Source organism: Antennarius striatus, chromosome 6, assembly GCF_040054535.1.
Source record: "Antennarius striatus isolate MH-2024 chromosome 6, ASM4005453v1, whole genome shotgun sequence".
Classification (NCBI taxonomy): domain Eukaryota; kingdom Metazoa; phylum Chordata; class Actinopteri; order Lophiiformes; family Antennariidae; genus Antennarius; species Antennarius striatus.
Genome location: NC_090781.1, coordinates 17,389,815 through 17,401,914, shown reverse-complemented (window position 1 = coordinate 17,401,914; position 12,100 = coordinate 17,389,815). Strand labels below are relative to the sequence as shown.

Here is a 12,100-nt window from a genome sequence, read left to right as displayed (position 1 = left end):
ATTGTAAATTATTTAATTTTTCAACATCACATCTGGAATATTAACAGCAGACAAACACAAAGGCCCAGGTCTTTAGGCTTGGTGGATCATATGTATTGCAGTTGTTTTCCAGAATGCGTGGCTATAGAGAAGTACAGTATTACTATTAAGGATATTCAGGGTACTCTATTGTCAGGAAGCTGGAGCAGCGGCACCGGATCAGTGTCCAAATCAGTCTGGTCCTGCCCATTTTGTGGGCGGCTCCAGCTGTGACGTCAATGCGTGACGCAGGTTCGTCCTCCATCAGCAGCCGAACCCACTGACAGAAAACAGCACCCAGACGCGAAGCGAACTCTCGCTATACATAGAAAATATGTAGCCTTGTTAGCTCGCACGCTTCAAAATATTTCGACATCTGGGCTTTGGAGGAGCTGGTAAGTCATAACTGTAACATGAGCTGGGTTATCACTACCTGTGTTTGCTCTGGTTACCTGATGGAGAACGTTAGCTAGCTAGCTAGAGAGCTAACTTTAGCCTAGCCAAAATGACGGTGATGATGGCGGATGAATCCCGTTATTTGTAGCTGCGACAATTGCCCTCGATAAATATCGTATTTTAATAGACACTGTGCACACGCGATTGGATTTTAATCCACAATCAGTTTTCTGTATGTAATTTAAACTATTGATGAGTCATACATGGGGTATTTTATTGGAAGAAAAACGTCTTGTTGTCTAGAAGTGGCCGAAATTCATGAAGTGCGCTTCATGTTCGACAGATACCTAGTAGTGAAAGTAGCCGTAATGATGGCTAACTAGACCAGCCATCAATGAACCGACTACTAGCTCTAGATTGAAATGTTGCTAATGGATTAATATTTATTTTAGATTCAACATCTTTCTTCCATAATTACAGCATTTTGGCGGTGCTTGATCTTTTTTCGTCGCCAACATGCACATGAAATTCGTGAGTGCCTGACTGCTCGCTTGCTAGCTCCCTAGCTAGCATGTAAATGCTAATTCATGTCAACCTTTTCTCCATTAGTTATTAACGATACATGGAAAGTTGCCATGGGTGGCCATGATGATGAAGACATGTCATATATTGTGAATAAACAAAAACAAGATGAAGAGCTAAAGAACAAACTGAACGATAGCAGCCACTGGTGCGACCAGGAATCCACAGGGAACAATGCCAAGTGGGTTAAAGAAGGCCAAAACCAGCTGCGGAAAGTAGCTGAAAACCAGCAAGACCAGGACCACAACTGCAATATCAGCCAGAATGGGAACAAGGAAGACTTCCCTCTTCAGACCACCACTCAGGAAGAACCAAAGGGGAAGGACGAGCAGACCAAATCTCCAAAAATAGCAATGACCCCTGGTCTCAATCAGGAGGAGTCCAAGAATATCCTGAATGAGCCTCTACTTATCGACACCCTGGAGTCTACAGAAGAGAAAGATAAAGAGAGGGAAGAAGGTGGCAAAGAGAAGGAGAAGAAGTCAGATGAGGATGAGGAAACACCAGGGGATATCACAGGAATAGCCGAAGAAAATAGTAATATGGAATCTCAGAGGGAGGGTAGTGTCGTAGAGAAGAACACCTGCCTTCTGTTCTCCAACATGAACGGGACTCCAAACGATGAAGAGTCCTGCTGGCCTTCGATGTCTCAGGACAACACATCTAACAGCTCTCCAAACGACAACAGAGGTACTTAAATGGACACCATATAGCCAGTTTGATCATGAACAATATGTTACATAATTATGAAGCAAATCATTGTATAGGAATAATTAAGATTACACTGGGTATTGGCACTGGCAGGTTTTTTTTGGTGTGAATACAGAATAAAATTTCAGTTATAATTTGAACTACTGTATGCAGTATTTGAATATAGAGAAGTTTATCCTGTAAAGTAAATAAAGTAACAATCAGTATTTGATCAGGATTCAGTAATTTTTTTTGTGATTGACACTGGTGAAGCAACTCTACAGATGCCACTCTACAACTTTTGTCTCCTTTTGTTGATGCCATTAAGTTATTCTTAAATGCTGCTCGCTGTATTAGTTAAGTGTCAAAATGTAGTGACAGAAAACTAGTACAAATACACAACAAAAGACAGCTAGCTGTTATGTTTTTTTATTAACATTCAGAAAAAAATTGGATTTCTGGCTAGGGTGAATCATTATGCTAGTATTCCAGTTGATGTGATTATTTTAATATGGCTGATAAGATAAACTTTAAGAACTGACTGATTTCAAAGCCATCAGGTTTTAATTTATCAAATAGACATTGAACTTTTTCCTCCATTTCTTTTTCCTGCTGCCTGTCAGAATCCTTTTGGGATTCCAGTGCTTTTGAGACAGACACAGACCTGCCCTCAGGATGGATGAGGGTGCGAGATACATCTGGCACCTACTACTGGCACATTCCCACAGGTACCACCCAGTGGGAGCCTCCTTCACCCCTGGGTAAAGTTTGCGACTCCATCATGTCTTCATCTATGTCCCTGGAAACTACCCCCTGTGAGGAGATTGAGGTGAGGTTTTTCTTTTTGCACTGATAGAATCAGAAGGACTCTACAGATTCTAATAACTGGTGCTAAATGTTTCAGGAATCCTGGGCTCAGATTTCGGGCGCAGATGAAGGAGCTGGTGATGGGGAACTGTGGAGGGTACGTCTTGGCAAGGATAAAATTTAGTGTCATCAAAATACACGAGGAGAGGAATTTGCACATATGTTGGTCAGCTTACTCAGCTGTAAGTGTTTCACTGAGTGGACTTCTTGAGCCCATTTCAAGGCTATAAACTTGACCAGAACAAGTAATTATTTTCTATCAAGTTAATATCTTCTAGGTGGAGTAAATTGATTTTCCAATATTAAACGCTCCTCTAATCTGTTTGCTCAGGAGGAGGGAGAGGCTGCATCTGATCAAAGTCTGAAGGAGTTTGAAGGGGCAACACTACGCTATGCATCTATCAACCTCAAGTACGTGTTAATCACAACTCAGACAAATAAAGAGTTTGTCTTTATCACCTTATCACCTATTCTTATTTTCTTAATGTTATTGTCTCTCTGTCAATACAGTTACAACTGCTCCCAGTCTGAAGAGGAGGAGAATCTTGTTCCACTCAGCACAGATTTAGAAACCAAGGTAAATCAGTATTTCTTTATCTTTTAGTATTCCAGCTACCATGTCCCTCAGGTATAGAGGATTCTCGCTGAAGGTATCAAAACTGATTGAACACATAGAATTATGTACAAACAAAAAAATGTGAAATAACTGAAAACATGTTTTAAAGTTTAGATTCTTCAAAATAGCCACCCTTTGCATTGAGTAGAACTTTGTGCACTTGTCCATTCCTGTTGGTTAACAAAGCTGTCATCACAAGAAAGTGTGGCTAATTTGAGAAAAGTTAAATAAATAAAGAAAATCCACGGAATGAGAAGGTGTGTCCAAACCTTTGACTGTTTGTGTATGTTAGCCACCTTTTGCTGTTGGTCCAGCTGGTTCCCCCCATTTTGTGTTATTCTGCGTGCTCAGTAGATATTCTATTGAGGTCAGACATTGGTTGTTGGTTGTTTCAGTGTAAATCAGCATTTAGTAGTCTGAGATTATATTGTTTTTCTCCTTTAAAGAGCTGCATACTGACTTAAAAATGAAGAGCATTAACTCTGAGGACTGACCCAGCGTACCTCTTTTTCCATCCTATGACTTCATTGTTCCTCTCCTGCTCTGTATGGAGGTGTGTTTTGGTAATGTCCTGTATTTCTCCTCTCAGTGCTTTGCAGTGCGTTCTCTGGGCTGGGTGGAAATGTCTGAGGAGGACATGGCACCAGGCAAAAGCAGCATCGCTGTCAACAACTGCATCAGGCAGCTGTCGTATCACAAACACAACCTTCATGACACTGCTGGTATCTGGGGAGAGGTAAAAAAAAAGCAACTCACAAATAATTATTCAAGGTCTTGTGTTTTCATCTAGGCTTCTCAAACAGTAAGAATTTGTATGATGTGTTGTCATGTCAGGGTAAGGATATGCTGATGGTGCTGGAGAATGACACGATGAACCTAATCGATCCATTGGGCCAGACTCTACTTCATGCACAACCGATTGGCAGCATTCGTGTTTGGGGAGTCGGCAGAGACAACGGCAGGTTGGTGTCTGCTGCATGTGGTCGCAATAGAGATGACAGAACTGTACTTTGATTATCAGTCAACCATTATTTATATAGCGCTTAATCACATCAGCAGACATTTCAAACGCTTTAACGGACATTATATATCTAGATTCTTTGAATGAACCATGCTTTTTTAAAAATTAATTAATTTGTTGTGTTTAATTTCTGATAATAAATCATCATCTAAATTAGAAAAACTAACATTGAACCTTACTGAGGATTTTTAAAAATGAACGAAACAAACGGGTCCATTTTGGAGGGAATGAATAGTCGATTAAGTCAGCTTTAAATGAGTCATTTCAGTTGGGTGCTTCTTGCTCGCTTCAGTTTTCTGCAGTTATCCTGTTTGCATCTAGTGATTCATTCCCCTTAAAGTAAAACCTCTGTAGTCACGACTCAGAGGTTGAACATTCCTAAAGAAATCTTGTTCAGACAAGCGCATTAATCGCTCGTTGTCTTTTTATGGTACACTTCTGCCCTCTGCTGGATAATCAGGAACATAGCAGACAAAGATACCCTGTACTGTTTGTGTGCTGTCTGTCTCAGTCTATTCTAACAGTCATGTTTTTTCTTTCATGCTGCATTTTCCATCATGAACAGGGAAAGGTATTCACTAATGTTTATTATCTAAAAGTTTATGATATTTTTTATTTTAATGCCGTTGGTACTTATAGTAGTTGGTATGATTTACGTGCACTTGCATTAATATTTTTCAATGTAGCTCGCATTTGTATGCTGTGCTAATGATTAATTTCATGACTGTGAACCTTTCTCCCTGATGTTCAACCTAGGGATTTTGCTTATGTGGCCAGAGACAACTTGACGCAAGTTTTGAAGTGTCACGTTTTCCGCTGTGACTCACCTGCAAAGAACATAGCCACCAGTTTACATGAGATGTGTTCAAAGGTCAGACATTAAGTTTCATTTTCTTTCACTATTATTACAATGCAGTATTGTGGTTCAGAATCAACTCTGGGAGTCTTTTTCAAAGTTTAATATGTTCACTACTGTCCTTCTTCTTACGCAAGATAATGATGGAGAGGAAGGCAACTAAAAGAGGGGTGATTGGACTGAATTCTGACCTGAGTAACTCCATGAGCATCCCTGTTGAAGGTAAAGTATTTTTAGGGTTTTTTCCTACTTACAGGGCTTTCATAATGTCAAGTGTAGCAACAGTTTTGTTCTTTCCTTGCAGAGTTTCCTGCGCCAAAAAATGAAAACTTTCAGCACTTCCATGTTTATTATCTCGGTTGTGTGGCTGTGTCGAGGCCAGTTGGTGAGAAAACTCCCTCAAATCTGTAATGCTTTATGTAAAAAATGGTGCTGCCATTAAATGAAGACATATTTTTGGATACTAACAAGATAATTGTTTATCTATTATGCGATAAGGTTGATGTTTCTTTCTCTTCTCAGGTATGGATGTAATCAATGAATCGCTAGAGGCGGCAGTGACCAGCAAAGATAAAAGTGAATGGATCCCTGTTTCTGTGAATGTCGCGCCTGCCACCCTCACAATACTTTCGAAACAGGTAATGACATTACATTAATGGAGCTATAGTAATTTTTCTGTTCAGTCAGTGGAATGTAAGCAGTTTGTTTTTGCTCCGTTGGCTGCCTACATTACTGAAGCCATAGAGCAGCAACTGAAAGGTAGAATAAAAATCCAAAATCCAGATTAATAAAAAGAACTAGGTGTAATCATTTGCAAAATTCACATATCTTATGAAACATGTGCAGTTTTTCAAAAACATTGTCTCGTATCAAAAACTGTTTGAGCCAAACACAAAGGAGACACACCAGTGTGAGGCCAGCAGCACGCGGCACAACCACATACCAGAATGTACTGTACATGATGATGATGTAATCTTCATTTCTCATTGTAGAACGAGGAGGTGCTCTCAGAGTGCAGGGTCCGCTTCCTTTCTTTCATGGGGGTGGGGAAAGACGTCCACACCTTTGCTTTCATCATGGCTGAGGGTCCCCACGAGTTCACCTGCCGCATGTTTTGGTGCGAGCCCAACGCTGCAAGTCTGAGCGAGGCTGTGCAGGCTGCCTGCATGGTGAGTCTTCACGGATGTTAAATGTGATGTTTGCATTTTAGTTCCATCAGATTGAAAGTGTTTTTCTCTCTATAGCTTCGTTACCAAAAATGTTTGGATGCACGTCCGCCCAGCCTGGCCTCCTGCCTGCCCACGCCTCCTGCTGACTCTGTGGCCCGACGAGTAAAGAAGGGGGTGCAGACTCTGCTTGGCAGCTTTAAGAGCTACAGGTCAGGCCCTCCGTCCCCTTGAGCTGGAGAGGAGACGCTCCACATCCTGTAACACTAAGCACCACCTCTGAATCACATAATCTCCTCTTCCTCTCATCTTTAACAATCGCTTCACTTGTCTACTCACTTGTCCAGTGTGTGGAGTACTTTGATGGGAAAATGTGTGTCTGAAAAGATTGCATTTATTTCCGTTTTTTTGGGCTTTTATTTTATAAGACGACTATAAACTTGTCTCCAAACAGATGAACCCCTGGCACCTGTATTTTCGTTGCTGGGATTCTTTCTGTGAGTCTTAACTATTTTTGTGTTTTAACAGAAACAGTGACATGAATGTTGCATATGGATGTAATGTATTTGACATCCACACAGTAGACTAAAAGAGGTTGCTCCGACATCTCACCGAAGTGGACTCATTCCCTCGCCCTCCTCTTTTGCAACACAGTCGCTTCCGGATTGCGTCGCGTATCCTAAAGCTGATTTCATTGAACATCACTTCACAACCGCCCCTCTCTCCACCTTAGGTAGAAATACTGTAGGTGTCTCAGTAGTGTGCCACGTACTTGTAACCCTTGACCTCCCCAATGATGTATTTTTGTCTTCCAAAGAATTGTAGGATCATTTTGTCACGTAGAGAGGAACCACTGATTTGAGTCACTCATACATTCTGCATGAACATTTGCAAGTTCAGTGCTTGTGTGCAATAATCAGATGTTCTTGTATGGCATGGTCAGAAGATACCATGTGACTATTTGTTCACTTTAATGAGAGAATCAGGCTAGCCTGAGTGAGGCTGATAGAACAGCAGAGCCACAATGAAAATCATGATGTAGTGATAGAAGTAGTAGTAATAATTCAAACTGGGGATCGACGCAGCCTTTCACCACTACCTAATACTAAATAGTACTGTAGAAACTCAACACAAGCTGCATGTTTTGATGGCCTGGAGTTCTGTCTGCTCACAGCAGTTCAGAAACAAGGGGCCATCAGTGTATCCTGTAAAGTCTGTGTTTCCATGTGGTTAGAGGAGGCTGGAGTTGTGTCGTTTCGTGTTTCATAGGCATGTCACACTAGTTAGTGTCAGTGTTTATCATAAGCTAGCAGTATAAAGTTAGACTTCTCGTCAGTTCCCTCAGACTGAAGCAGGTTAAAGTTTTGTATTTACAGTTTGTGTATATGATAAATAAACTGTGGCGACCCCTGAAGGGAAAAGCCGAAAAGAGAAGAAGTATATGATAAATAAACTTCTGGTGTCCAGTTTAATTTCTCCCTTGAACACATTTTGATGTGTGGCCACAGTTCATGTTTTTATTATTCCCACACACCGCTGTTAAGATGGTTTTCACAAGAGATCCTTATATTTCCTTTTTTTGTTTCTAGATAAAGCGTAGACTGATTAGACAGGTCGTACTTTATCTTTGTGTGTCTGTCAGTTATCAATCCTGTATGTAGCACATTAGTAATGGTCATCTCTAATATTAATGATGCGGTTTGTAAGTTTTTTAACCTCTGCAGGGCATTTGTTTAGCCATGTTGTCTGACACTGGTAACTGTCTCCATTAACATAAGATTAAAAAAAATAACTGCAAGACAAAAAAACACATATATGTGGGGACAGATGTGTCGGATCAATATTTTGTTTGGAGAAAATGTATCGCTAAAATCACAACAAAATTTTGTGGGAAGTTTATAGACATACATTGCAAATACACTAACTTTGTGTTGAAGCATCTATGAAGCTGTAATTGACTTGATGGTGGTGATGTTCAAACGTGAGTGTAAAGACATGCTCTGGTTTTGGTCTCATTTAACTGCTATCAGCATTTATTTTCACTACTGTTCTTACATCCTAGATGTTTAAAAAAAACTACTAAAACATTTTTTAAAAATCTCTTTATGTTGCAAAAACTTGAAATCAAAACTGTTCCCCTGAAAATAGTCCAGGAGACGTATGGTACTTAAACATGGTCACAGAATATAAAATCCACACTGAACCACAAACTGTAGATGATGCGTAAGTGCAAAGAAGTGATGCTGTTTTTAGAGACTAAAGCTGTCAGGCAGTCCGTTCTGTTGTCTGACCTCTTGGAACGACCTTGTCAGAGTAAAGCGGTGCTTTTGTGATGACCGGGCGTTCTTCAGATTTCCACTCACAGATCCAAGTAGTTGTAACTTTTTAGACGTTAAAACACTAAAACCTCTTCATTTTCTTTTACATGTGTATGGTATAAAGGTAACAACACTTGTTACAGCTGTGTTACTTGTAACGATTGCTTTTATCCTCCTTTCTATTTGTGGAAATACTAAAGCCAGATGAGTTAAACATTACAAGATTAAGTTATTTTCTTTCATGTAAATTAGGTGTATAAACTGTATGTATATAAAAGTCACTGCACAATAAATGTGAACATATCCTAACTGTCTTCCCGAAGTCATTCTCTGAATATGGTTTTTTCTTCGATTCTTGGTTTTACTTCTATTAAAATGTAAAAAGAGGCCTCTGACGCTCTGTCTGGGTCATATTAATTAAACTGATGAAGCTAGCCTTACTGCATGTGTTGGCAGTCCAGCCAGTGTGCGAACAAAAACTGCAAACCCCCCCCCCAACCTCTTCACAGCCCACCTGCGCCGTTCATACAGGCACTGTTGCCCCCACCTGGTGTGTTCAAAAGAAATGGGATGGCAGCTCATTGTTTCCCTAAGAGATGGCTTTAACAGATGAAAGGTGCACATGGAGTGGAATCCACAGCAGCTGCAGACTAGAAATAATTGGCTTCACCATCTCCACACAAATATGAGCACTGACCTGCTGGCAGATCCTTCAGCAGTGGGACAGATCAAGGCTACGGCTGTAATCGCATCCTTTTGAAGGGAAGACCAGGCCTCTGTGTGATGTGACTTATTCACTTGTGCTTGTATAAATGGATCGTATCAATATCTGCTGCTCTAGACTGGTTTCATCATGAGTGGCAACCATGTCATTTTTAAAAAAATAAAAAATGAAAAAACCTAACTAATGTCCTGCAGGTGTATTGTTGAGTGTTACACCACAGGAAACAACGGTGGAATCACACATTTGAAATTATTCCGTCCAATTACAGATTATAACTCATTATTATAGCTGTTGTCAGTTTATAGGTAATCATAATAAAAATAAAGTAATATTTTCTTATGTTTCATTAATATTTTTCAACCAATCTCTGGATGAGAAACATTTTGGTAGAAATACAGTATAATCCTAACTAGGATCTCAGCTGTGAGTTATCACAATACAGCACAATGAACTTTTTTGTCGTCACAAATATCGATCATGTTTTATATATTCTGTTATGCTCTATTTGCTGCTGAAACGGTTCCGGAGACACCTCAAGATAGAAAAATAGGGATTTTTAAAAAAGAGATTTGCCATCTAATCTAACAAACTGACCAATCATTTATCACTGGTTAAAAACAATTCCACAACTGTGTCATAACTGAAAAGCAGTAGACCGTAAAGTCTAGTATGTAGAATGTGTCCTGATTGTGTGATATAAAACCCAGTGGTCATGTTTAATCTTGGATCATGAATGTCCAGCTGTAAAATCTCTACACCCACCAATACCCTGAATTCCTCTGTCAACCCTTTATTCAGATGCTTGTCATGCTGCATGTATTGTGTGTTTCTCTGAAGTCAGATTTATTCCCTCCAGTTTTACCAAATGCCAATCACAATTTACCTAGGTCGGCCCATGGAGAAACTAATCGCAATTCCAATTATTTCTATAGGCTAATTGTGGATATGACATTGGTATAATGGAGATTTATTTTGAGTAATGAATGTGTAGTCTTGTGGAACATTGCTTTTCCTCTCGGTGCAGAGGGGAGGACTTACATCCCCACTGCTGGGCTCTTCAATCTAATCACCAGTGTCAGGATGCATAAAAACAGGCGGTGAAAGATCCGACTCCAAACCAGCATCGAGGTCTGAAGGAGACGATGGAAATTCCTGCAGGGCCTTTTCTGACTGATTCATCTTGCAAGAACACTTTTTGAACAAGGTTTCCCATATCATCTGCAGCCTTTATTTCACTGCCGCTTACCCACAACCATCTCTGCTGCTTTCCTGTTTTTCATCCCACTTCTGGGTTCTGCCGAGATCTGTTTCCTGGTAATTGGGGGACAACACCTCCAAGCACCGAGCTTCGGTCAGGACCACAGCAAATCAAGCACAGCCACTGGGGATGTGTGAATGGAGGACAATACTTTTGTTGCCGCTGTAACAAGTGTTGGAAGAAAACAATGCCTGCTGCAAGAATCCCATTACATCCATAGTAATTTGAGGTACATGAAAAAAAACAAGCGATGGCCGGGGATGGGGAATAAATGGCAGATGCAAGGCTCACAGATTGGTGGGGGTCTCCATTGACACCCTGAGGCATTCATTTGGGGATTAAGCAGCTTAATCTCAAAATGCTGATGAATTCATTCCCCTCCCGAAGAAATAACAGAGGGATTGTTTTGTCGGTGAGAGCAGCCAACAGCCGACCGGTGTAATCGGGTCTCCAGCGGGGTTAAAGTGGCAGCTCACAGATCAGACAGGAAGGACCGTCATTACTGACTACTGGTCGGTAGGTGTCCTGGTGACAACAGACCATAACCTGAACTATGAAGGTGCACCAGTACACGTCTCACTCTTGTGTTTTATACCTTGTCAGTTGGAACATCACTTAACATTTTTTTATATGTTTTACATACTGTACACACTATTAATAATTTACACCATACTAGGACTGTTACTCTGTAGCTGAGAGTGCAGAAGTTAAAATACACTACAAAAAGAAAATAATGACAAATAACCTACAGTGAAGCGGCACAGTGGGTAGCGCTGTCGCCGCACAGCGAGGCGGTTCTGGATTCGAGTCCCGCTCTGTGCGGAGTTTGCATGTTCTCCCCGTGTCTGCGTGGGTTCTCTCCGGGTTCTCCGGCATCCTCCCACCTTCAAAAACATGCTCTTCAGGTGAATTGGCCGTTCCAAATTGCCTGTGGGTTTTGAGTGTGTGCATGTGTGTCTGTGTGGCTCCGCGGTGCACTGGCATCGCGCCCGGAGTTTCCCCCGCCCCAAGCCAGCTGGGATATGCTCCAGCTCCCCGCGACGCGCTACAGCAAATAAACGGGTTGGAATGTGAATGAATGAACCTACAGTGATTTGGGATACATTGCAATGGAATTCTTAACATTTGCAGGATGGATATGCCATGGGGAGAAATGTGTCTGTTTCTGTTTGAAAAATCATTTATTGATCTTCCCACAGGTTAACTTAATCTTTTCAGAGTTTGTCATAAATTGAATGGCAATATCACTGATCTCAATACAACCTACTGACAAGTCGTTTTGTTTCCAGACAAATGGACTCTTCAGGCACACCTTGCCCGCCTCTCACCCGCCTCCAATCAGTCACTTCTATTTAAATTTGTCAAATTCCATAATGGAGTAATTGCCGCGAGGCATAGCGGCTGTCAAGCTGGGAATGGATGGTCTTTACATTGTTGCCATGTCACTGAAATTTTCCACTTGAGATGACAGACAACCAAATCAAACTCCTACTGTGTGATGTGTGTAATATTCAATGATTGGAGTTAGTGGGAAATGACATATCTCATTATAAATGATGATAAAATTGTCCATCAGTGTTATAGAGTT

The 12,100-nt window shown here is 40.9% G+C and overlaps 1 protein-coding gene across 1 annotated transcript; it reads left to right on the top strand.

Annotated features, from left to right (window-relative positions):
- Window positions 1-280: 280 nt before the first annotated feature.
- On the top strand, window positions 281-8,844 carry apbb1 (amyloid beta (A4) precursor protein-binding, family B, member 1 (Fe65)). The gene is made up of 14 exons (XM_068317380.1): window positions 281-413; window positions 1,024-1,686; window positions 2,310-2,515; window positions 2,591-2,650; window positions 2,885-2,964; window positions 3,064-3,130; window positions 3,759-3,905; window positions 4,004-4,131; window positions 4,947-5,061; window positions 5,184-5,268; window positions 5,351-5,431; window positions 5,569-5,684; window positions 6,039-6,215; window positions 6,291-8,844. The coding sequence occupies exons 2-14, from the start codon at window positions 1,050-1,052 to the stop codon at window positions 6,444-6,446; spliced, it is 2,055 nt and encodes a 684-aa protein (XP_068173481.1). The 5' UTR covers window positions 281-413; window positions 1,024-1,049; the 3' UTR covers window positions 6,447-8,844.
- Window positions 8,845-12,100: the final 3,256 nt, after the last annotated feature.

What these genes read in the sequence shown, in the direction of transcription:
- apbb1 (XM_068317380.1), top strand. Translation starts at nt 1,050, where the DNA reads ATGGGTGGCCATGATGATGAAGACATGTCATATATTGTGAATAAACAA. An exon ending in GTGATGGGGAACTGTGGAGG is followed by an intron (nt 2,651 to 2,884) that starts GTACGTCTTGGC and finishes CTGTTTGCTCAG; the next exon opens with GAGGAGGGAGAGGCTGCATC. An exon ending in TATGCATCTATCAACCTCAA is followed by an intron (nt 2,965 to 3,063) that starts GTACGTGTTAAT and finishes CTGTCAATACAG; the next exon opens with TTACAACTGCTCCCAGTCTG.